This window comes from Bos javanicus, chromosome 19 (genome assembly GCF_032452875.1).
Source record: "Bos javanicus breed banteng chromosome 19, ARS-OSU_banteng_1.0, whole genome shotgun sequence".
NCBI classification, from domain to species: domain Eukaryota; kingdom Metazoa; phylum Chordata; class Mammalia; order Artiodactyla; family Bovidae; genus Bos; species Bos javanicus.
The window spans coordinates 53,178,631-53,199,426 of record NC_083886.1 but is presented as its reverse complement, the minus strand read 5'-3'; the positions used below and the strand labels follow the sequence as shown (position 1 = coordinate 53,199,426).

Below are 20,796 nucleotides of genomic sequence, written 5' to 3'. Positions count from 1 at the left end.
CCTGATCACTCACCGTATTTCTCTCTTATTCCCTGAAGCTTTTGGGACTGGGAGAAAGGAGAGAAGCTGGATTATTTCCACAACGGAAACCCTCGGTACACGAGGGTCACGGCCATGGAGTATCTGAATGGCCAGGATTGCTCCCTCCTGCTCACAGCCACAGGTGAGTAGGTTCCCATGGTGGGGACCTAAACCCTGATGCAGAGGTGGCAGGGGACAGGTGCAGGGCCCCAGCACAAATTGGCAGCAAGGTGCCTGTGACCTCAGTTGTTTCTTTTGATAAAGGGGACTGACCAGTCCCAAGTGGAGGCCACCATCATGACAGGCACACCTAGGGGGAGAGGTCCTGCTGGCAGCCCTCCCCAGGAAAACAGAGTCCAGCCCCAGCCCCAAAGCAGCCCCCCAGCAGGCCTCAGGCAGGGAGGGGAAGACAAACCCCACAGTGGTGCGGGAGCCAGTAGGGTCTGCGGGGCATTTGACAACAGGTCACAATGAGCCTATCTGAGCTTCAAAGAGGATGCAGAGAGGTGATTCCTTGGAAACAGCAGACATGGCAGAGGGACCAAGGGCCCTTTGGGAGTCAGGTCCCAGTGGAGAAGCAGCAGGAGGCCTAAGTTCTAGAGCAGGGAGACGTCACGTCTCAGCAGAGATTGGGGCGGATCAGCAGATGGCAGAGCCAGGGACTCTGCTCGACGCGAGTTCCCCAGTGTGTCCCCAGGTGACCTTGAACTCCCTCTGCAGCTCAAGGCCAGGTTGTCCATGACGGGCTAGTGAGGCCAGAGAACAGGGTCCTGGGAACAGCAACACCAGGAGGAAGGAAGGAAGGACAGACAGACCAGCAGACAGGTGGTGGCCCCACACTCAGGCCCACCTGGCTGCCCATCTGCTGGAGAACACTGGGACCTCTGCCCCGTCCTGGGGCTGGAGAGGCGGGGAGGGGCGTCCCACCGGTCTCCTGAGTCATGTGACGGGGTGAGGAGAGAGGCCCTGTCCCTGTGAGAGACCAGCTCTTCTTGGCAGATGATGCCCGCGGTGGTGGGGGAAATCGGGAACACTGAGGTGGGGGCTCCACCCTGAAGCCCCAAGTCAGGTCGGAAGAGGTCTCACACTGCCTGTGTGTGGCTCCTCCCCAGATGAGAGAACCGTCTGTCCCTCAGGCTGCCTGGTGTGGGCCTGAGCAGCCTGTGTCCTCCTGCACCCCCAAGAAAGGGGCCTCCTCCCCTTCCCAGAGCAGCCAGGCCTGCGTTTTAATCTCCTTTCTCCTCTCCCCAAGATGACGGTGCCATCAGGGTCTGGAAGAACTTTGCTGATTTGGAAAAGAACCCAGAAATGGTGACAGCCTGGCAGGGACTCTCGGACATGCTGCCCACCACCCGAGGTGGGTGCTCCTGGGGTCCTGCAGGAAGTCGGTCCACTCGGAGCCCCTGAGTCCCGACCCAACCAGCTTCCCTCTTGGGCGACTCTGCTTGCAGCGAGGTGAAGGGGAGGGTGTGTGTGTGTGTGTGTGTGTGTGTGTGTGTCTCTTGCCGAGTTCTGAGCAGACCGCAGCCCCTGCCCTTGGCTTGAAGCGTGTGTTGATTGTGAGAGCATGGGCACGGCGGGGTCTGGGGCTGCATCCTGTGCCCCTCATACCCAGAATAATCCGCTCTCAGTGAGGAGCACACAGCAGGCACCCTGGTAGCGTCTGGTCCTCGGCAGAGGCCAGTGCACCGCCTGCCCGCTCTGGGCTGAAGGAGGTGTGGCTGCAGTGTCCACCAGACCCCACTCTGTGTGCTGCCTGTTGGTGGGCACGGCCATGCCACAGCCAGGCTGAGAGACACCCACACCACCTGCCAGTCTCTGGGTCCAGGCCCATTATCGGGAGGTCTGCGCCCCACAGCCTGGCGCTCACTGTGTGAGCGTTTATGTGGCTATCGGTCTGGATTTCCAGAGCCACCCTCCAGTGTGATTGCAAAGCCCCTGCCAGATGGAGGCAAGAGCGGCTTGCTGTTCATCACCCCACCCCTCTCCACCCACCTGGGGTCTCTCTGTGGCCTTGAGAAGCAATCAGGTGCTTGCGTGGCTGCTTCTCTCTCCTCCATCTAAGTGCCCTCAGGGGCACAGCCAGCTCCACAGCAGACACTTCCTTATATGTTAATATTTTAAGTGTTTTTACATTTTCTTCAGAGACAAAGTAGTTGTGTATCAAATCCCACAAGCCCCAACACAGCCGTTTTTTTGTTGCCTTGGCTCCTGTGAGCCCGGTCCTGTGCTCCCATGGATGACAGCTGCCATCACAGGGTCCCTCCATCTCTCTCTTGCTTTTTCCTGTTCTCTGCCCTGCAGCGCCTCCACCTTCCACCCGCTCAGCCACCGGCCCCACCCTAGGCCTGTGCTGAGGCTCCAGCAGAGCAGGTGGCTGACGGCCTCCCCGTGGTCCTCAGGTGCTCACCCTCACATTGCAGGATATGCTGGGCAAGTTGAGTCATGGTCTTCAGTCCTTAGCTTCCTGCTGCCATCCCAGCAGGCAACCTGTCCCAGGCTCCAGCCGTTCGCAGACCCCTGTGTGGGGAAGGCAGGAGCTGGTAGAGAGCAGGGTCAGGCTTCCAGCTGAGCCAGAGGATGGGAAGGTGGGGAGCCTACTTGTGGCCCAGTGAATATGCTGTTGTCTAGCCTTTTCCTTTTACAACGGTCCACCTACCTGTAGCCCCCAAATACCTGCCACCCCCAAATGATGTATCTGTGGTTTATTTGCCCACAGCGTCGCTTGCCTTTGCTCCAGTGAAGGTGAGAGGAGCTGCCTGTCCAGGAGTCAACATGCAGGTGGGGTGACGGGGTCTAGCTGAGCTGACAGCAGCACAGCCCTGGGGCACCCCTGCACTGTCTCCCCAGACGTCACCTGCGTGTGGGGAGCCGCTCCTGGCCCAGGTGTGCGCTGCAGCCCTTCCTTGTGAGTGGGTTCCACTGATGTAGACGGACGTGCGTTTCCTACAGACTCCTTCCTACTGGCCCCGCCCCCTTTCCTGGGTCTCAGAAATCTCCCAGGACAGGCGTTGTTGGTGAGGGCTGGTGAGGGTCTTACCTCCAAGTCTTTGTCAGCAGGAGGGGTGAGGGGGTCTTGGAGCGGGCACTCCTCGGCAGCTCAGCCAGAGTTCGTCTGACCGGGCAGCAGTGAACTTAGCAAAAAGGAAAATGTTACTTCTCGTTCTTTCTGGAGGAGTGGGAGGTAGAAGGGGCAGGGCACCTGGGGGCCAGCTGCTTTAAAGGGTCAGGACAGGACGGGCTTGTGTGTGGCAGGGCCCAGGAGGGGCGCCCTGAGAACCAGGGACCCCTGCACCCTCCAGCCTCCACAGCTTCCCTCTGCAGCACAGAGACTGCAACCCCAGCAGGGCCAGAGAGACCCCAATTATAATTTCCATTTCAGGAGCTCAAGCTCAGTAACCAAGGGGCGAGGCTGGTGAATTTCTGGCCCCTCTGCCAACTTCTGGGTGCCTTCTGCCCATCAGTACCTGCTATCTTTCTCTTCACTCATCTTGGCCTCTGACAACAATCACAGAGCTGTTGGTCGTGATTCTGAGGGGAGAACTAGCAGCTTCTAAGGCCATTGCTTATCAGCGTCTGGGGCCCCCCCTGCAGCGTGAGGCCCTTCAGAGTCCTGGCTGTGGTCCCCCCGGGACCTTGTCAGGCAGAAGCAACAGCCCCCACTTCCTGCTCTGGATTACCTCCCGGGCATGTGAAACTCCCTGTGCTGCACAGGGAGGTCCTCCGCCTGGTCTCGGGTCCCAGGCAGCCTTGAGCTGTGTCGTGGGGATGAGGCACCCTGAGGGGAGGGGTTGCCATCATCAACTCCTCCACGCACCTGTGACAGGGGATCCTACACAGCTCTGCACCCTGCAAGGCCCAGCCCACCTTGTCCTTCAGCTCCAGAGGTCATAGGGGTCTCGTCTGTGAACACTGGCATGTAAGGCACTTGGGAGGGAGGACTTGGCACCTCCTGAGCAGTGGGGAAACTCTGCCTGTGAGGTTCTCCTGTGTGCTGTCCAGCTCAGAACTCACCGGGTCGCTGTCGTGGCAGCCTGTTTGCAAAGATCTGAACCAGTGGTTTGGGACTAAAGAGACTGTTTCTTGCAGGAGCCCTACCCCTGCCTTTTGGAAGTTGTGTGAAACGTGCAGGGCCTCCGCGTCATCTTAGCATGCCCCTGACTCACTGTGTACATGTGTACCCAGGCATGGACACGCATGCATGCATGTGCACATGTGAACACGTATGCTCCTGTGCATGCTCGTGCAGTTAACCTGGGGACACTCCCCTCATGGGGATCCCCTGCGGTCAGGAGAACTGAAGTCAGTCTGGGTCCCTGGCCATCCCCTGGAGCTGAGTGAGCCATGTTCTGAAATAGAACCGGTGGTGGTACCACCCATCGTCAGGCCAAGGTGCCCATAGTCACCTGGACATAAGCACCATTCCCCAGAGGCCTCCTCACCAACCCAGGGCCTCGTGAATGAAGAGCCGTCCTCACTCAGGACCTAGACAGAGGGTAACCTCTGCTCCTCCGGCCGTGGCCAGTGGGTCAGCTCCTGCCAGTTGGGCCACACTAACCGTGTGTGTGACTGGCCATTAACTGCCCCTCGCTGGAAGTGCCACGCATGTCAGGCCACGTTTCCCTTGAGTCTCAGCACCTTCTGATTTCCCATCTTGAGTCTTTTTTTAGCTAAAACCTCCAGTTGTTGAGTTTTCAAGTTCGTAGGTACTTTGGCCCTTGTCTTCCAACTGCAGCCGTGGCCCGGGCCACTGTCTGCCCCCCCATCCCCACCCCGTTGCCTTCATGGTGCTCCCTGACTCTGTGGTGTGTTTAATTCTGGCTGATTTGGCTCTGGCTGGCCGGCTTCCCCTTGCATCAAGCCCATAATCCCTGTTTCCTCACAGGTCTGGCCCGAAAGGTCTCAATCTTTCTTGACCACAATAAGCAGGGAGGTGAGTGCCTTCCCCTTATCTGTGAGGGCTGGACGGGAGCCGGCTCCTCTGCTCTGCGCGACAACATTCTTTTGCCCACCGTGCTCTCAGGTGGCAGAGGGTCAGGGCTGTGGTTTTTCTTATTCCTTCATCTGCATACTCTCCTCTGATACAAAAGACCTCACTTGTTGAGCACTCAGATCTCATGGGATGAATGAGGTGGCTGCATGCAGCTCTGGAAAGAGACCTCAGTGAGAGCCGTAGACAGGACTGTCCCTGGGAGCCGAGGCCTCGTGGTCGCGCCTCCCGGCCTCCTTAGTGGCCTCACTCTGGACTGGCTCGAGGACAGTTCAGTTCCATGCTCCATGCCACCTTCACAGCAGCCTTGGAACGGGAATAATCCCAGTCTACATCTGCTAGAGTAAGGATGGCGCAGCTCTCAGGCTCCCAGGGAAGACGTCTCACGATTCCATTAGGACAGAGATAGATGTCATTCCAAAGTGAGATTTGTGTTCCCACCAAATTTCTTCAAAGAGAATATTTCTCAGAATTGAATACAGAGTTTCTTTTTTTTTTTTTTAATTTTTTTTTTTAAATTTTATTTTATTTTTAAACTTTACATAATTGTATTAGTTTTGCCAAATATCAAAATGAATCCATCACAGGTATACATGTGCTCCCCATCCTGAACCCTCCTCCCTCCTCCCTCCCCATACCATCCCTCTGAGTTGTCCCAGTGCACTAGCCCCAAGCATCCAGTATCGTGCATTGAACCTGGACTGGCATCTCGTTTCATACATGATATTTTACATGTTTCAATGCCATTCTCCCAAATCTTCCCACCCTCTCCCTCTCCCACAGAGTCCATAAGACTGTTCCATACATCAGTGTCTCTTTTGCTGTCTCGTACACAGAGTTATTGTTATCATCTTTCTAAATTCCATATATTGGGCCAAAGAACTAAATAGACATTTCTCCAAAGAATGCAGAGTTTCCTAAAGCATCTGTTTCCATCTGAAAATCCATATATAAATTTGATAGTTACCAAAACGCCCATCTGCAGTTGCCTGTGCACACACTGGGTTGGCAAACTTAAAATACATATGCTCGAAATGAGTCCTTTTCTCTCCCGATTTCACTAGTGGGGTAAATTGTAAAGAGATGGAGCCTTATGAATCCTGGCAGCAGATAGAATTCTTGACCTTTAACTTGCAGCATCTGAGTTTAGAGTGTGACCAACCCTGTGGTGACCTCTCCGTCTCTCGACAAGGGTTCCTTGGAGGAAGGCAGTGGTGGCCACGGGTCTGACAGGGTCCCTCGTGCCACCAGAACTGGAGGGATGGAGAAGGAGCTAAGAACAAGATGTCCTTACAAACGTACAAACTCACAGTTTGATATTTTACAAAGGACTCTTGTAGTAAAAAGTTCAAAATGAAGGAAAAATGGAGAAAACCCAGGACTGACTCCATCTTCACTCCTCCGCTTCCCACCAAGTGATAGCAGTGGCGGTAACCAGGAGGGGTTCTCTCAGAAAGGGCCTCAGAGGAGTGACAGGGTCACTTGCCCCAAAACCCTGAAGAGAAACCAGGGAACGCCTTTCACAGCCTTTCCCTGGGGCACCTGGAGGAGAGCGGCCCAGACCCCTGGCTGTCACCTGCGTGGAGGGCAGCAGTGACCCCAGAGGACAGGGAACAGATCACCCAGCACCCGCGTGTGAACTGGATGTAAACCTTGGGCCTTGGTCAGTTGTTGGTATTCGTCACCTGGAGCAGCTGGGCAGTGAGCTGGGCAGCAAGCAGGGCACCAGCCACAGAGTGCTGGGGTAGCTGGTGGGGCTGGGAGGGTCACAGCTGCCCTTCTCTCCCACCTGCACACCTCCTCTGGCGTCACAGGCATCCGGAATCGAATCTTAGCGAGAGGCCCTCTCAAGGCTGGAGCCAGAACGCAAGGCCGGGTGGTGGCTCCCGTGGGCCCGCAGGGCAGGCACACGGGCCACAGGGAATGACAGTTCCCTCCTTGCCCAGGACACGTGTGCCCAGCCCCACTGACAGGGAGCACCTGCACAGGTCTGCTCTGATCCTTCACAGCTGCCAAGTGTCCTGGGCCATCTCCCTAAGTGAGAAACAGAGGTTTAGGTGAAGTCATTTGCCCCTGAATAGCCCAGCTTTCTGTTGCCAGCCCAGTCCTGAGCCTCTGAACCTGCCAGGTGTCTAGAAGTGTTCACAGGCTCTGAGAGGGGCCTTACCTCATGGGGAGGTGCTGCGTCTGCATCCCTGGGGAGGCAGTGGGGGTCACCATCCCACAGGTCTGAGGTTTTCACATGTGCTGGTGGAGTGGGGACCTGCCCTTCCTCCTTTGGAGTTCTAGAACCATCACTCTCAGAGGTCAGATCCCTGTGTTGGTTCTCAAAGGCATATTCCAGACTGGGGGGTCCTTAGAGGTCAGTCTGGACTGGCCGCTGAGCCTGGAGGGCTGATCATGGACATCGCAGAGACTCAAGCCTCTGAAACAACGTGTTTCTTCTTCTCATTGTCTACTGGGCCTGGGTTCTGCCTGGTCCCTGACTTACACGTTCGAGCTTGCTATTCTCCAACCCTCCCTGCACAATGTGCCTATATTTTAATGAAGAAATCCCCTCTGGCCAGCTTTTGGAGAGGAACATGTGAGCAGGGCTCGTATCCAGAATAAAGTCAGCTAAGAATCTCTGCCTCCTGGCGAGGGCCACCCCACCCCTGGCTCCTGGGCAGTGAGAGCAACGTCACACTAGAGGGACTGTGCTCTTGAGCGCTCAGGGTGCCCGCCCAGCAGGAGAAAGTCTGCAGCACACGCGCAGCCTCCGTTCATTAACCACCCTTGGTGTCCTCAATGCAGCGGCATGGACCAGGAGGAGGGACCCTCTGGAGGGAAGCCCAGAGCAGCTTGCCTGCTCCTGAAAAACAGGAAAGGGCCAGGGGACCAGGGGCTGGGGCTCTCCCCACCACTGTCACTTCTCTGGGCAAGGGGAAGGAGGGGAACACTGCTGAGGCCACGCTCCCCAGGAACAGAGTGATTGGAATCTGCTCTCCAGTTCAAGACCATGATGTTCCTATCTTATGAGTTTTACTTAAATCACAGCCATCAGTTTTGTTCCTTGTATTCAACACATCAAGGAAGAGTGTCACCTTTTTTTACCATCTTCTCCCAACTCGTGATGAGTCAGATCATCTCTCCTCCACTGTGTCTAGAGGTCGAGACACAGGCTTGGCTGGGAAAGGTCTCAAGGAGGAAAGCCAGTGATTACATTCAGATGTGGGCCAGAGGACCAGCCAAGGCCCCAGACCTGCAGGAGAATGAGGTGGGGGCCAGGAGGTGCAGGAAGAGGAACCTTCCTAGAGGTGGGTCAGGATGTGAGCAGACTGTTGTTTTTATCCCAACAGTTTTTACATTGGTCTGAGACTCTTCCACGGATAGGAGCTCACTGTCTTAGGAGACACAGCTTCCACAAACAGGCCCAGCTCAGAAAACAGCCTTGCCCAGAATTGTCTGCACATGCAGGGCACTTGCCTCCCCAACATGCACAGCACTCGGGAAAACCCTAGGAAACCCGTTTCTTACCTCTGCTGGCTTCACCATGCTTTAGAACTAGTTTAAACCAGAATGTGAAGCTCGATAGTCCACATCAGAGAGTCCAGATTTGAAACGGGATTCAGAGCTCATGTAACCTGTGTCTCCAGATCATATGACGGCTGCACAGACACACGTTCCCGTGCCTCCATGCAGATGGGGACATGGGGCCTGGATGGGGGCTCTATCTCCCCAAATTCATGTGCTGGAGTCCTCACCCCCAGCACTCAGAGGGCAACTGTTTTGAGAGAAGGATCCAGGTGAAATGAAGTCACTGGGCTGGGCCCTAACGCAGGGCTCCTACCAGCTCTGAATCCACCATGAAGGAGATGCAGCGAGAAGGAAGCTGCCACTGCTTCATCTGAAGGCTCCATTGGGAATGCCCACAGCCTCCTCTCTGCTTCCTGCGTAGGCTTGGGGCTGAGACTCCTCCCAGTCCTTGTGTGGTCCCCCCGGATTCTCCACACTTGTTCCCATGATCCCAGAGCATCCCAGATGTCACTTGGCCCCATGCTCTCAATGGAGGACCGCTCCTTAATTACACTGCTCCTGAAAACCCCTCAGGGCCAACACGGAGCTCCCAGCAGACTGTTAAGCATGCCTGAGAACATGGGCCACCCCAGCAGTGGTCCATGGATTTAGGAGTCTGTGAGCCTCTGCAGTGACCTGGTGCCCAAAGTCCGGTCCTGGGTGGGTGCATCCTCTGTGATTCATTCACGTAATGCCCACCAGGCACATCATGAGGGGAAGCAGTGGCCTGGTTTCAGGCTCTGCTTGTAGGCTGACTGGTCGCAGTGTGACCTGGGCTTTCCCGGACAGAAGTGGGACTCACATGTCATACCGTTTCATCTGCCATACCTGCAGCCTTGTTACCTGTGGAAACCTTTACAGTACTTTGGGGTGTTTCCTCCTGCCTGAGGTCAGGGGTGTTGCAGTGGAGAGACTGCATTCTAAAAGGTGAAACAAAGGCTGGTCCATTTGTTGTGGGGAGGTGACATTTCTGCAGAGTAGACACAACAGCTGCGGGCAAAACAGGAAGGACGGGGCAGGGGATGTGGGAGGGGATGCCTCTGGAACGGAGACATCATAGCCTCGCGTGGTTGAGAAGGTGACTGAGCACAATATGGAGGGGTTGTGTGGATGTCAGGAGAGGGGCGTTCCAGGCACAGGGTCCAGGTAAGAGGACCAAGCTGGTCCCTTTTGGGCAGAATGGGAGCCCAGTTGGGAGGCCACTGGGAGTCTCTGGAGCAAGGGTCGAGGGACTCAGATCTGAGCAGGAACCTGAAGTGATGTGTACAAATGAGAGTCTGGGGTTCAAGAGGAGATTAGGCACTTGGATGGAACTCTGTAACCTGAAGGGAACATATGAGAATCATGCCCTCCAGCTCAGGAATTTGGGAGAAGAGTGGGCACCCACAGAGAGAGAAGGGAAAACCACAGAGGCAAACACAGGAGCTGCTGCCACGAGAAGCAGAGACAGATGTATGAAAAAGCACGGTGACTTCAGTTTAGACTTTGGTGTGACCAAAGAAAACATACATGAAGCTATGTCAGTGACAGAATTTCAGGAAAGGACATTTGCAGTATATGAGTTAAACCATCAGTGTCAGAATATAAAAACATACGCAGGGGCCTTCCCTGGTGATTCAGTGGTAAAGAATCCACCTGCCAATGCAAGAGACACAGGTTCGATAGCTGATCTGGAAAGATCCCACATGCCTTGAGCAACGAAGGCTGTGCACCACAACTGCTGAGCCTGTGCTCTCGAGCCCAGAACTGCGACTACAGAGCCTGCTTGCCCCAACTGCTGAAGCCCATACAGCCTAGAGCCTGTGCTCCACAGTGAGGGACGCCACCGCAGTGAGAAACCCACACGCTACAACTGGAGAGTAGCCCCGCTCTCTGCTACTAGAGAAAAGCCTGCACCGCACCAAAGACCCAGCACAGCCAAAAATAGAAATAAATAAGTTTTTTAATTATTTAAAGGTGTTCAGGCTTCACACACCAATGCTGACCAGGATTTAGGGAAACCACACCCTGTGTCCATTTCTGCTGAAACTGCAGGCCAGCACCCGCTCTGGGAGTGGATGGCCGTTCCTGGGGAAGTTGAAGCACAGATGGACATGTCCCCTTCCTGGTGCTTCCACCGCCTCCTTCCACACAGGGAGCATGGAAACGTTGTCAGGGTGGCATGGCTTACAAACTCAGGGGGTCACAGACGTGAAGGGCTCATTCTCCAAGAGCGTGTTACCCACAAATTTATACGAATTAGCCAGATCTGCGTTCATAGGTTTGGGTGAAACCTCACCATATAACCTTACAGAAAAAACACAAGTTGCCAGAAAATATACTCCCAGTTTAAATCGGCAACTTTTGAGATGTAAGAGATGCATTTTGTGGTTTTGGACACATGGCCCTGCATTGGAATGCACAGAGGCAGGCCTGGGAGGATATCTGCAGCAGGGGGGAAGTTCATCTGGGGAAAGGGCAGGCAAGTGAGGCTTTTATTGTCTTAAATTTCATTTCTTTTCAAGAAAAAAAAAAGTAAAAATGACAAGATATTAGCAACTCAAAAAAAAAAAAAAGATATTAGCAACTCTTAGATCTGAGTGGTGTGTTCAGGGATTTCTGTTGTGTTTTTTCTGTATGTTTGAAATACAAGTAAACATTTTAAATCTTATTTTAGAGTCCCTCCTGTGAGGTCAGTGCTGCCCTTAGGGAGGCTGAAGGTTCTCACCGCGCCCCCCCTAACCCCGCCCAGTCTGAGGAAAGGGCTACCCCTTGATTTGTTCACCACTGATCGTCTGTGGTCAGCCCCCTGCCTCCATGAGGGGCAGCCACGAAGCTGTTCACCCGCAGGGAACTGCAGGACCCAGAGGACTCAGACCTGTGTGCCTCTGACACCCTTTCTCAAGTCTCCAGACCTGCCAGTCATGGCCAGGTGTCCTGGAAGGTGGGCATCTTGGACAAACGGCCCTGAGATCCTGCTCTCCCTCTGGCAGATGCCTGAAAACAGCAGAGATATGGAGAAGGCTCTGAATTGTCACCCCAACCTCAAGCTTGTGTGGGGTTGGAGACCCACCCTATGGGTTGGCACCAGCTGCTTGAGCAACTGCCCAGACCAGGCGCCCTTGGTGACACTGGTGCCTATCGGTATCTCTCCAGGAGCTGGGATGGTGGTGGACTGGGAGCAGGAGACCGGCCTCCTCATGAGCTCGGGAGACGTGCGGATCATCCGGATCTGGGACACAGACCGAGAGATGAAGGTGCAGGTGAGCACACTGTCCCTTGCGGGGCTTCCCTGGGGGCGCGGCGGGCCAGTGTGCACAGACCCCACCGTCCTCCCCAGCTCCACTCGCCCTCAAGGTCAAGGGCCAAGAATGAAGGTCTATGGAAGTGCTCTGAGCAGGCGGTGTCCCCAGAGGTGGGGGACAGAGGAAAGCAGGCCCAATCAGGCTGCTTCCTACCTTTTAAACGGGTACAATGATTTGGTTTCCTTCCCTGTTGGATTTCTTCCTAGTGTGCGCCCGAGCTGCAAACAACTTCTGATTGGAAAAGCACTTTTCCCCCTCTTGGGGCCCATTTTTTTGTCTGCTGCTCTTTTCTGCTGAGCGTTCATCACACCTCCTGCCCTTCTCCAGCTTTTACAGCTGCCAGGAGGAGAGGCGAGGGGATGGTTTATGGGTGGCAGGATTCCTCCTGGACCCTTCCCTGAACTAATCAGGAGGTTTAAGAGGGAGCTGACGAAGATTCCTCCTGCCGAAATGTGCTTCATCCTCCTTCTTAGGAGAAGGGGAGACGTTGGAAAGTTTAATGGGCACAGAGGTGTTTACGGCTGTGTTCTCTGGGCTGCGGGCCTCGGGGTCCCGGGCTGTAACTCGGGCAGATGGAGCCTGACTCCCTCTGGGCCCGGCTCCTCCGGCGGCTGGTGCGGGCGGGGCCCTGACCCCAGGGTGCTTGACGGGTCTGTGTCGGCCCTAGGACATCCCCACGGGCGCCGACAGCTGCGTGACGAGCCTCTCCTGCGACTCCCACCGCTCCCTCATTGTGGCCGGGCTCGGCGACGGCTCCATCCGCGTCTATGACAGGAGGATGGCGCTCAGCGAATGGTAACTGGGCCTCGCCTATCCCTCCATCTCCTGGGCTCAGGGAGCGAGCCCCCAGGGCCAGACGGCCACTTCCCCCAGTGCCTCACCCCCCAGCGCGTGGAGGAGCACAGCTTCCCACCAGCCGTGGACGGGCTGTTCTGAACACAGGCTGAGGGGGGACATCTCGGCGAGGCGCTGCCTTCCCAGTCTCCATTCCCCCCTGAACACAGATAAGGCTGCTGCCTCCCAGGTCAAACTCATGAACAGCTGAGGAGATGGCGTTAGGGACACTTGTGGACACTGGGCCACACATGTTCACATGGTCGTGGCTGCTCTGGGCACCGCCACTCTGCCCTGGGCTGAGGCCCCCAGGGGCCCTGCCCCATGCCCCATGTGGGCCGGTGAGCATGGAGGTCCAGATGCTTGTCACACAGAGCTGGTAAATGACAGAGCCCACGGGACCGCAGGCCCGGGCTCCAAAGTGATGTTTACTGAACACCCACCTTGTCCCATGGAATGGGGAGCAGCAGGTGGGCCCGTGTGCAGCCACAGGAGCTAACGGGATCCTCGGGGGAGGGGACAGGACAGGGGACGGGGCTGAGCTGGGCCTGAGCACAGGTGAACCCCATCAGTGACACCAGCAGGAAGAGAGTGAGGCTCTGAGGGTGCAGGGCTGGGAGCAGCCGGGAGGACCAGTATGGACCCATGCAGCCAGCAGGGGCGCCAGCCAGTCCGGCAGGAGTTTGGGCCTGAGGCTTGGATGACGAGTGGGCCCAAGGCAGCCCCTGGTTCTCATGGTCCCTGCAGGTCTCTGCAGGAGAGTCCCCACCGAAAACCTACACTGCCCACCAGAAGCAGCCATCATGGAAGTGGGGGAGCAAGGTTCCTTTCTGGGGTGATGAAAATATTCTAAAATTGTGTGATGGTCACACAGCTGTAAAAACGTGTCAAATCAGTGAATACATGCTTACAGGAGACTCTTACGTATGTGAATCAAATGTCAATCAGACTTATTGTAAGAAGCCTCCCTGGGCAGGCAGTGACCTGGCAAATGGACAAGAGCTGAGGGTCACAGAGCGGCCGGGGGGGAGGCGCTGGGGTCCCCAGACCTCCTCTTTGGCCTGAGGTCTGAGACAGATACACGGGGGCTGCTGCACACCCCTGGGCAGAGACCTGTGTGTGCTGAGTGTGACTGTGTCCTGGACCCTTCCCGGGGGTCACACTCTGACCCCACCTCCCCATCACGTGCATCCCAATCCCGCTGCCAGTCATGGACCACACCAGGCTTCCAGGAAAGCCCATGTCCCTCTGTTTCAACAGCTTTACAGTCTGGGGTTCTCAGTCCCAGCCCTCAAACCTACAGGGAGATGCAATGTGAAGTCCTAGTAGGGGGGCTGGCAGTGCCTGGGGCCCCAAGAGGGCATGACAGCCACCCCGCCTGCAGAGGCCCCAGCATGGCCTGAGGTGCCCATGGAGGGGCATGCCAGTGGTGCGGGATCACTCATTCGCGGCGAACTTGAGACAGTGAGGGCTGACCTCAGGGCATGGGCGGACCGTGGACACTTTACATAAGTGCCTGGTTCCCTCTGCTCAAAACAAAGTCCACTCTGCCTCCCGTCCTGATGCCTCGGAGCGTCAGGGACGCCGCAGCTGTGCCAGGGCCCTGACCCCTCCTTCCTCCCCTCCAGCCGCGTCATGACCTACCGGGAGCACACGGCCTGGGTGGTGAAGGCCTACCTCCAGAAGCACCCCGAGGGCCACATCATGAGCGTCAGGTAATGAGCGTGGAATATTCATGAGACATTTTGCTGTAAAAACATTATTTTCCCTCCATCTAAAATATGTCCTTGGTATTTAAACAGCTGGGAAATACGGCATTTCAGGGTAGTAATTAACTTCTGCTCTGGGACTGGCCAGAAAGGTCAGGGCCAGCACCAGGGCAGGGACAGCAGGTCCTCCCGCTGGAGAGCCTGGCCTGCGGGCGTCCTGTGGGCGGCAGGAGAGAGGGGTGAACGAGGCAACCGGGGCACAGCCTCTCCGCATCAGCAGCATCTGCCAGGCATGTGCCAGGATCACCGTGCAGATCCATCGTCTGCCCATAAATCTATTCCTGCTGCCTGGTAAATCCTGTGCTGAGAGCGGCGGATATTTATTTGCCCGTTAAAGGGACAGCAAATGTAATTTACTATCACAAAATCACCATTTCTCCAAAGAGATGCTCTTCCTTTGTTTGTAATGTGGAAACAGAGCACAGCTCTCAAAACGCTGCCTGCCAGGCCCAGGGCAGGAAGAGGTGACCTCCTATCTTCCCCTCCCACCCATCACCACATTCCCTGCTATGCAAAATCTAATATCCGGCCGGAAATGAACAAATAACTCACAGCCTCCCCCAGGTCTTTGCTCACCCTGCTGTGTGCCTCAGCAGCTAGGCCTTTTCTGCCTGTAGGGAGGGGTCCCCGGGGCTCAACAGCAGGCCTGGCGCCAGAGTCAGTGGGGTGGGTGCATGTGCCATCCAGGGGCCTCCCTGGACACTCTGAGGGTCCAGGGGACCGTGGCCTTGAATAGCACATGTGGACAGCCCCTGACTGCACGTGGTGCATCCTGGGGCCCCAGTATGCCCACCCAGCATCACCACGACCCACTCCCGCAGCGTCAACGGGGATGTGCGCTTCTTTGACCCTCGGCTGCCGGAGTCTGTGAACGTCATGCAGATCGTGAAGGGGCTGACAGCGCTCGACATCCACCCCCAGGCAAACCTGATTGCGTGGTAGGTGCTGCCTCTTCTCTGCCCCTCCCCGCGCTGCCCAGACAGCTCCCGGGCCCTGTGTAAACAGCAGGCACCATGACCCACCCCCACACCTGTGGAGGAGAGCTGGGTGGAGGGACTGAGTGTGGGGCCCCTTTGCTGCTCCTCACCTGCCTGGCCTCACAGCCCTTGAGGCTCAAGCCCCCTCATGGGGGTGACCAGAGAGGAGCCCCCTCTCCCCATGGACACACCCACTCCCCGCGCTGACCGCCAGGCCTTCTCCTATGCAGTGGCTCCATGAACCAGTTCACCGCCATCTACAACGGCAGCGGAGAGCTGATCAACCATATCAAGTACTACGACGGCTTCATGGGCCAGCGGGTCGGTGCCATCAGCTGCCTGGCCTTCCACCCACACTGGGTCTGTGTCTCTGCCCCCATCAAGGGCTGGGGGTTCGGGGGGCATGGGGAGGTGCTAGCAGCGGCAGGCAGAGGCCCCCGCCCCTCACTGCAGTCGGCCACCCTAGGATCTCCAGGGGCCATAGCCCCCAGACTGCACTCCCTCTGGAAGCAGTGTCAAATTCCCTGTCACTCAAGGAAGACATGAAGTAGCCCCGCTCTTCGCGACCCCTCTGGCCCCTGCATAGACCCCAGCCCCAGAGAAAGCTCCCCTTGAAAAGTCCACTGGGGTGGGAGCAGCCCAGACCCCATGACCCGGGTGACAGCACCGTCCTAAATTACAGTCAGCCGTGCGGCTGGGGGCTGCTGTGTTGTAAATTAGGATTCTCCCTACCTGCCTGTGTGCAGCGCGAGGCTCCCCAGGAGCCTGGCATGTGGCTCTCTGCCAAAACGCATGGCATGAGGTTCCCAGAGCTGTCCCTGGGGAGCCATGCTGTAAAGAAAAACATGGGCGGTGTGCGGAGCGGGCGGGTTCCCTGTGACAGGGCGGAGGTGAGGAATCTGCACGAGCTGTGTGGCCCAGGAGCCCATCATTTCCACGCTGGCCTTGCGGGCGGAGTTGAGGTGACCAGGCCTGGCCTACACACCCCCGCCAGCCGCTCACCCCCTGCTCTCTCCTCCCTCCCGCAGCCGCACCTGGCCGTGGGCAGCAATGACTACTACATCTCCGTGTACTCGGTGGAGAAGCGTGTCAGATAGCGGCCCCTCCCCACAGGCCGCCGTGTACATAGGGGACCCACCACGCTGCCCTGAACACTGGCCCGAACCAGCTGCTGAGGGCTCGCAAGGGCCCGCACTGTCTGTCTGTCTGTCTTCGCTGTCATGCCCAGGAGCCCAGAGAAGGGGGCTCTGCTGGAGTCCTTGGTGTGACGGTGGCTGCTCTGCTGAGACACGGCTCCCGGACGGAGGACACGGCCCTGTACGTTCCAGTCCCCCCCCCCCGTCCTGTTGTCGTCTGAGGTTTAAGGGGGTAACACACTTGCTTTATTTTCCAAGCGATGCGAGCATTAGTCTCCAAACCAGACGGAAGCCAGCTCCTGGGGCTGTGTCCCTGCCGGCGTGGGCTCCTGGGGTGGTCCGAGGCCACTGGCTGAGGTGGAGGCTTGAGACTGAGTGAAGGACAGATGGAGGTGGCCTGCCACCCGCTGGTTGTCACCCCAGGCCGTCTGGCCAAACCCCAGAGCCCGAGCGCACCCCTCCCCACAGGCAGGCCTCCCGTCTGAGTGTCGGCAGGAGGGGCTCTGGTTTGGAAGGAGAGGCAGGTCCCTTGGGCCACAGGGCTTGTTTCTCTCAAGTGCTGCTCTTTCCCGGCCGGTGCAGGGAACCCTGGCCTCCCCACCCGTGCCCCACATGCGTCACATGAGCACACGTGGAGGGGCCGCCCAGCCCCAAGTATCCAGGGCTGAACGGCGCCGCCCCACCCCTCTGTCCCCACACACATGGGGGCAGCTCACACCTGCAAGGGACACAGGAGGGCTCCCAGGTAGGCGGCAGCTTCACGCGTGTCTGTTGCATGCACGTATCTGTGGAGGGGCCCTGAGCAGCCATGCCTGGAATGCAAGACAACCACGATGATGATATTTTGAAAATCATTTTTTCCATTTTCCTTGGGAATCAGGATTATTCAAAGATAGAGGAGTGAGCTGGCTTAGTTAATTCTGCCGGTAAGAGGCCAATAATAGTGGGAATGTGAGGAAGAGCCGTGCTGTGGACCTGCGGGGGCTGGACAGGGCACAGGGCTGGGCCAGGAGCTGGACGTGACTGCTCCCCCAAGAAAGTTCCAGGATGGTGTCCACCGCATGCTGGGTGAGTGAGCGGCGTGCGGGTAGGGAAGGCCACAGAAAGCTCAGCTCACCCAGTGCTCCAGACACGGCGACTTGGGAACCTTCCAGAAGCTGAGCTGTACCCACAGATGCCGAACTGACTGCCCACAGCCGATTTCACAGAGCAGTTCCACTCCACATTTTGAGCTCATGTGTGGTTCTGTTTGTTTTGAGACAAAACTATCCCCAGGCGAAGCGCGGGGGCCCCAGTGGGGCTGTCTTCACAGGTCTGATGCGAAAATTCAATCATGAAGTTACAGAGGCTCGAGAGAGTGCGACCTAAGGGTTCATTTATCTCTATTTATTTTATCAAAATGAGAACTGAAAGACTTTGATGAAACATGGAATTGTAACACAAAAAGCGAGAAGGATAAACTGTTAATAAAAGATAAATACGCAGAGGGCTGGCTGGAGGCGCTGTCCTTTAAGGCAAGTCCTCCGTGCCCTCGGGGCTCCAGGTACAAGGTGGTGGTTCCCGGCCCTTGGCCCCCTCGGGCACAGCCCCAGCCTTGTGGCTTGGACAGTTGGCCCAAGAGAAGGCCCTAGATTTGGGGTCACCCCACTCTGCCTGTGAGCCCAGGCTCCCAGAGGGAATCCCTCTGCCACTTCCTGTGTCTTTTTTACTTACCACCTACAGTTAGAAGCCAGAAGGCTGCGTCTGGGTTCTGTCCTGGGGATCCGTCTTCCCACCCTCATCCTGTGGCTTGGGGACCCCGATTCCTTCCTCAGCCAGCATCCCCTCTGATCCCAGCCTGAAAGGTCCTCCTGTGACTCCTCGGGCCCACCTAGTGGTCCAGGGTTGGCTCCCCTGTGGGGCCTGGAGCCCATGTTCCACTGACACGCCAACAGTTGGCCTGAGGGGTCCCAGCCCCTTAAATGCACCTCACGCCTTAGGAGTCCCAGTCCCTAGAAGCAGCTTGGGTCCCAGCTCTTGTCGCCCTGATGACAGGAAATGGAGCCCCAGGCGTGAAGTAACTCACCCAGAGCCATACCCACTGGGTGGGTGGGAGCAGGAACCGGGGTCCCACCCGGCATCCTGACCTCGTGGCCTCAAGATGGAACCTCACTTAGCAGACAGGGTGTGGTGAGTGGGAAAGTGGGCAGCACTGGGAGCCAGCCATGCACACTGGTGCCGAAGGAGCGACAGGAATTGAACCGGGTTCACTAGACTGGGTGGGGCCGACCCGGCCGAGGATGAGAGGCCAGCCCCTGAGGAGGCCAGGCAGGCTGTGACGGGCACGGTTGTGGGGGCACACAGGAAAGAGAGGAGCCAGGACTCAGGAATGAGGCGGACCAGCCACCCTCTGGGCCCAGACCCGGGAAGCCCCTGTGTCAGCCCTCAGGGCAGCTGCAACAAATCACCCCAAACGTGTCAGCCAGGACAGACTCACCCTCCTGGGCCTGGAGAGCCCCACGCCGGACCTAGAACCAAGGAGTTGGGCAGGTTCCTTCGGGAGAAGAATCACTTTTCCCCCTTTCCAGCTTCTAGAATCTGCCCTCATCCCTTGGCTCACGGCCCCTTGCTCCTCCTTCCGAGCCAGCAGTGCAGCTGGAGTCTTTCTCACAGGGCATCACTCTGACTCGGACTCTGACTCCACCCCCCACTTTCAAGGACCCTGTGATGACACAGCCCCACTGAATAATCCAGGACAATCTCTCCACATCCGAGTTGCTGATTGGCAGCCTTAATCCCCTTTGCCACATGACCTAAGAGGTTCACAGCTCCCAGGACAAGGATGTGGGCCTCTTTGATAGACTTGATTCTGCTGACCACTCTCTGTCTATAAGTCCCCTACCAAGCAGAGCCCCCAAATGCCGGGGGTGGCCTAAGAGGAGGTGAGGGGTCACTGAAATGGGAAGCAAGACATCCATCCCTGCTCTTGAGAAGCAGGGAAGGGCCCCTCTGTGCATTCTGAGCCAGCTGCCTCTCCGTCCCTGGGGAGACCCGCAGGAGGAGGTTCTGAGGCCTTGGCACATGAGGGAGACTGTGGGGAAGCGGGTGGATTCCCCAGTACAGCACCCACTCCAAAGAGGGGAGGGAAACTGTTGCCATGGAAACCTGGGGTCTGAGCAGCTGGAACTCCTGAATTAAATTACAGTTTGTTTAAAACAAGAAGGATACCCAGCACTTACTCAGCTGCACCTGGCACGCTTCAGCAGCGAGAGTAATATTTTCCCCATTAGCATCAGTTATCCTGTCACCGGGATTTGAATACAAATCAAGTGCTCATAAAAATGAAAGATGGGCATGTGGCTGGAGCTACCACAGGAGGGCGCCAGACCCAGGGCTACACCCTCCACGCACCAGCTCTGAATGGCTGCAGTGAAGGAGCCGGAAAAGAGCCCACCAGCACCGCGGGGCCAGTGTCAGCTTGCCAGCCAGGAGCCAAGGACGACTGTCCTAGGTGGCCATGCAGGGACAGCCGTCCAGCTGAGGAGAGAGAGGGTGGGGAGGTGTTATCAGGAGGACCAGCTCAGGGAGGCTCTGCTCTGTGGGTCCCTCCTGGCTCAGCGGCTTTCGGCACAGGACCACCTGAGACTTGGCCGTAGGCTTGTCCTCAACCCCACGCAGACACCACGCTTCAGCACGTAGGAGGCACCAGGAATTCCCAGCAAAGGTGTGTTCACCTGGGCGACACAGTCAAGCGTGTGCATGCAGGTGGGTGGTAGTGATTCAGTCTCAGGACGCGGGGCCTACAGAACAAGTTTGGGAAAACAATTACAGACAAGGGCTGGGTGCACCATAAGGCCGGCTGGCCACTGTCTCCATCTTTGGGTTTCTACAGGGGTCCTCTGGGAAGAGGTCAGAGGGATTGGCCTCTCAAGGTTGTCCTGCTTCTCGGGTTCAGTTGTACAAGCTGGCTGAGGGTCCACATGGCCAGAAAACTGGCCAGTGCCTCCTGGCCTGGGGCAGGTGAAGATGGGGTAGGATGAGAACAGTTGAGGGAAAGCGGACCAGAGGGAGGGTGGCAACTGGGATGGGCCCAGTTGTGTCCCCTAAAGGGACAGCCAGCAGGCACATCCTGAGACCCCCGCCAGGCCCACATGCACCGAAAAGAGTGCAGCTGGGACGAGCAGCTGAGGATCAGGAATCCAGGTGAGGCGTCCAGTTCACCGATCCAGGGGCTGCCACTGGTTGAAGGAG

The 20,796-nt window shown here is 57.1% G+C and overlaps 1 protein-coding gene across 2 annotated transcripts in view; it reads left to right on the top strand.

Moving 5' to 3' along the window:
• Positions 1-18,052, top strand: part of RPTOR (regulatory associated protein of MTOR complex 1) — a 323,215-nt gene extending 305,163 nt beyond the window's left edge. Inside the window, exons 27-35 of one of the 2 annotated variants that reach the window (XM_061392613.1) lie at positions 39-163; positions 1,274-1,378; positions 4,907-4,954; positions 11,702-11,808; positions 12,518-12,645; positions 14,313-14,399; positions 15,275-15,391; positions 15,661-15,790; positions 16,459-18,052. In XM_061392613.1, the coding sequence (XP_061248597.1) occupies positions 39-163; positions 1,274-1,378; positions 4,907-4,954; positions 11,702-11,808; positions 12,518-12,645; positions 14,313-14,399; positions 15,275-15,391; positions 15,661-15,790; positions 16,459-16,527 (916 nt within the window). In that variant the 3' untranslated portion in view covers positions 16,528-18,052. The remainder of the gene's footprint in view (positions 1-38; positions 164-1,273; positions 1,379-4,906; positions 4,955-11,701; positions 11,809-12,517; positions 12,646-14,312; positions 14,400-15,274; positions 15,392-15,660; positions 15,791-16,458) is intronic. The other variant, XM_061392614.1, reaches the window with a different exon arrangement.
• Positions 18,053-20,796: the final 2,744 nt, after the last annotated feature.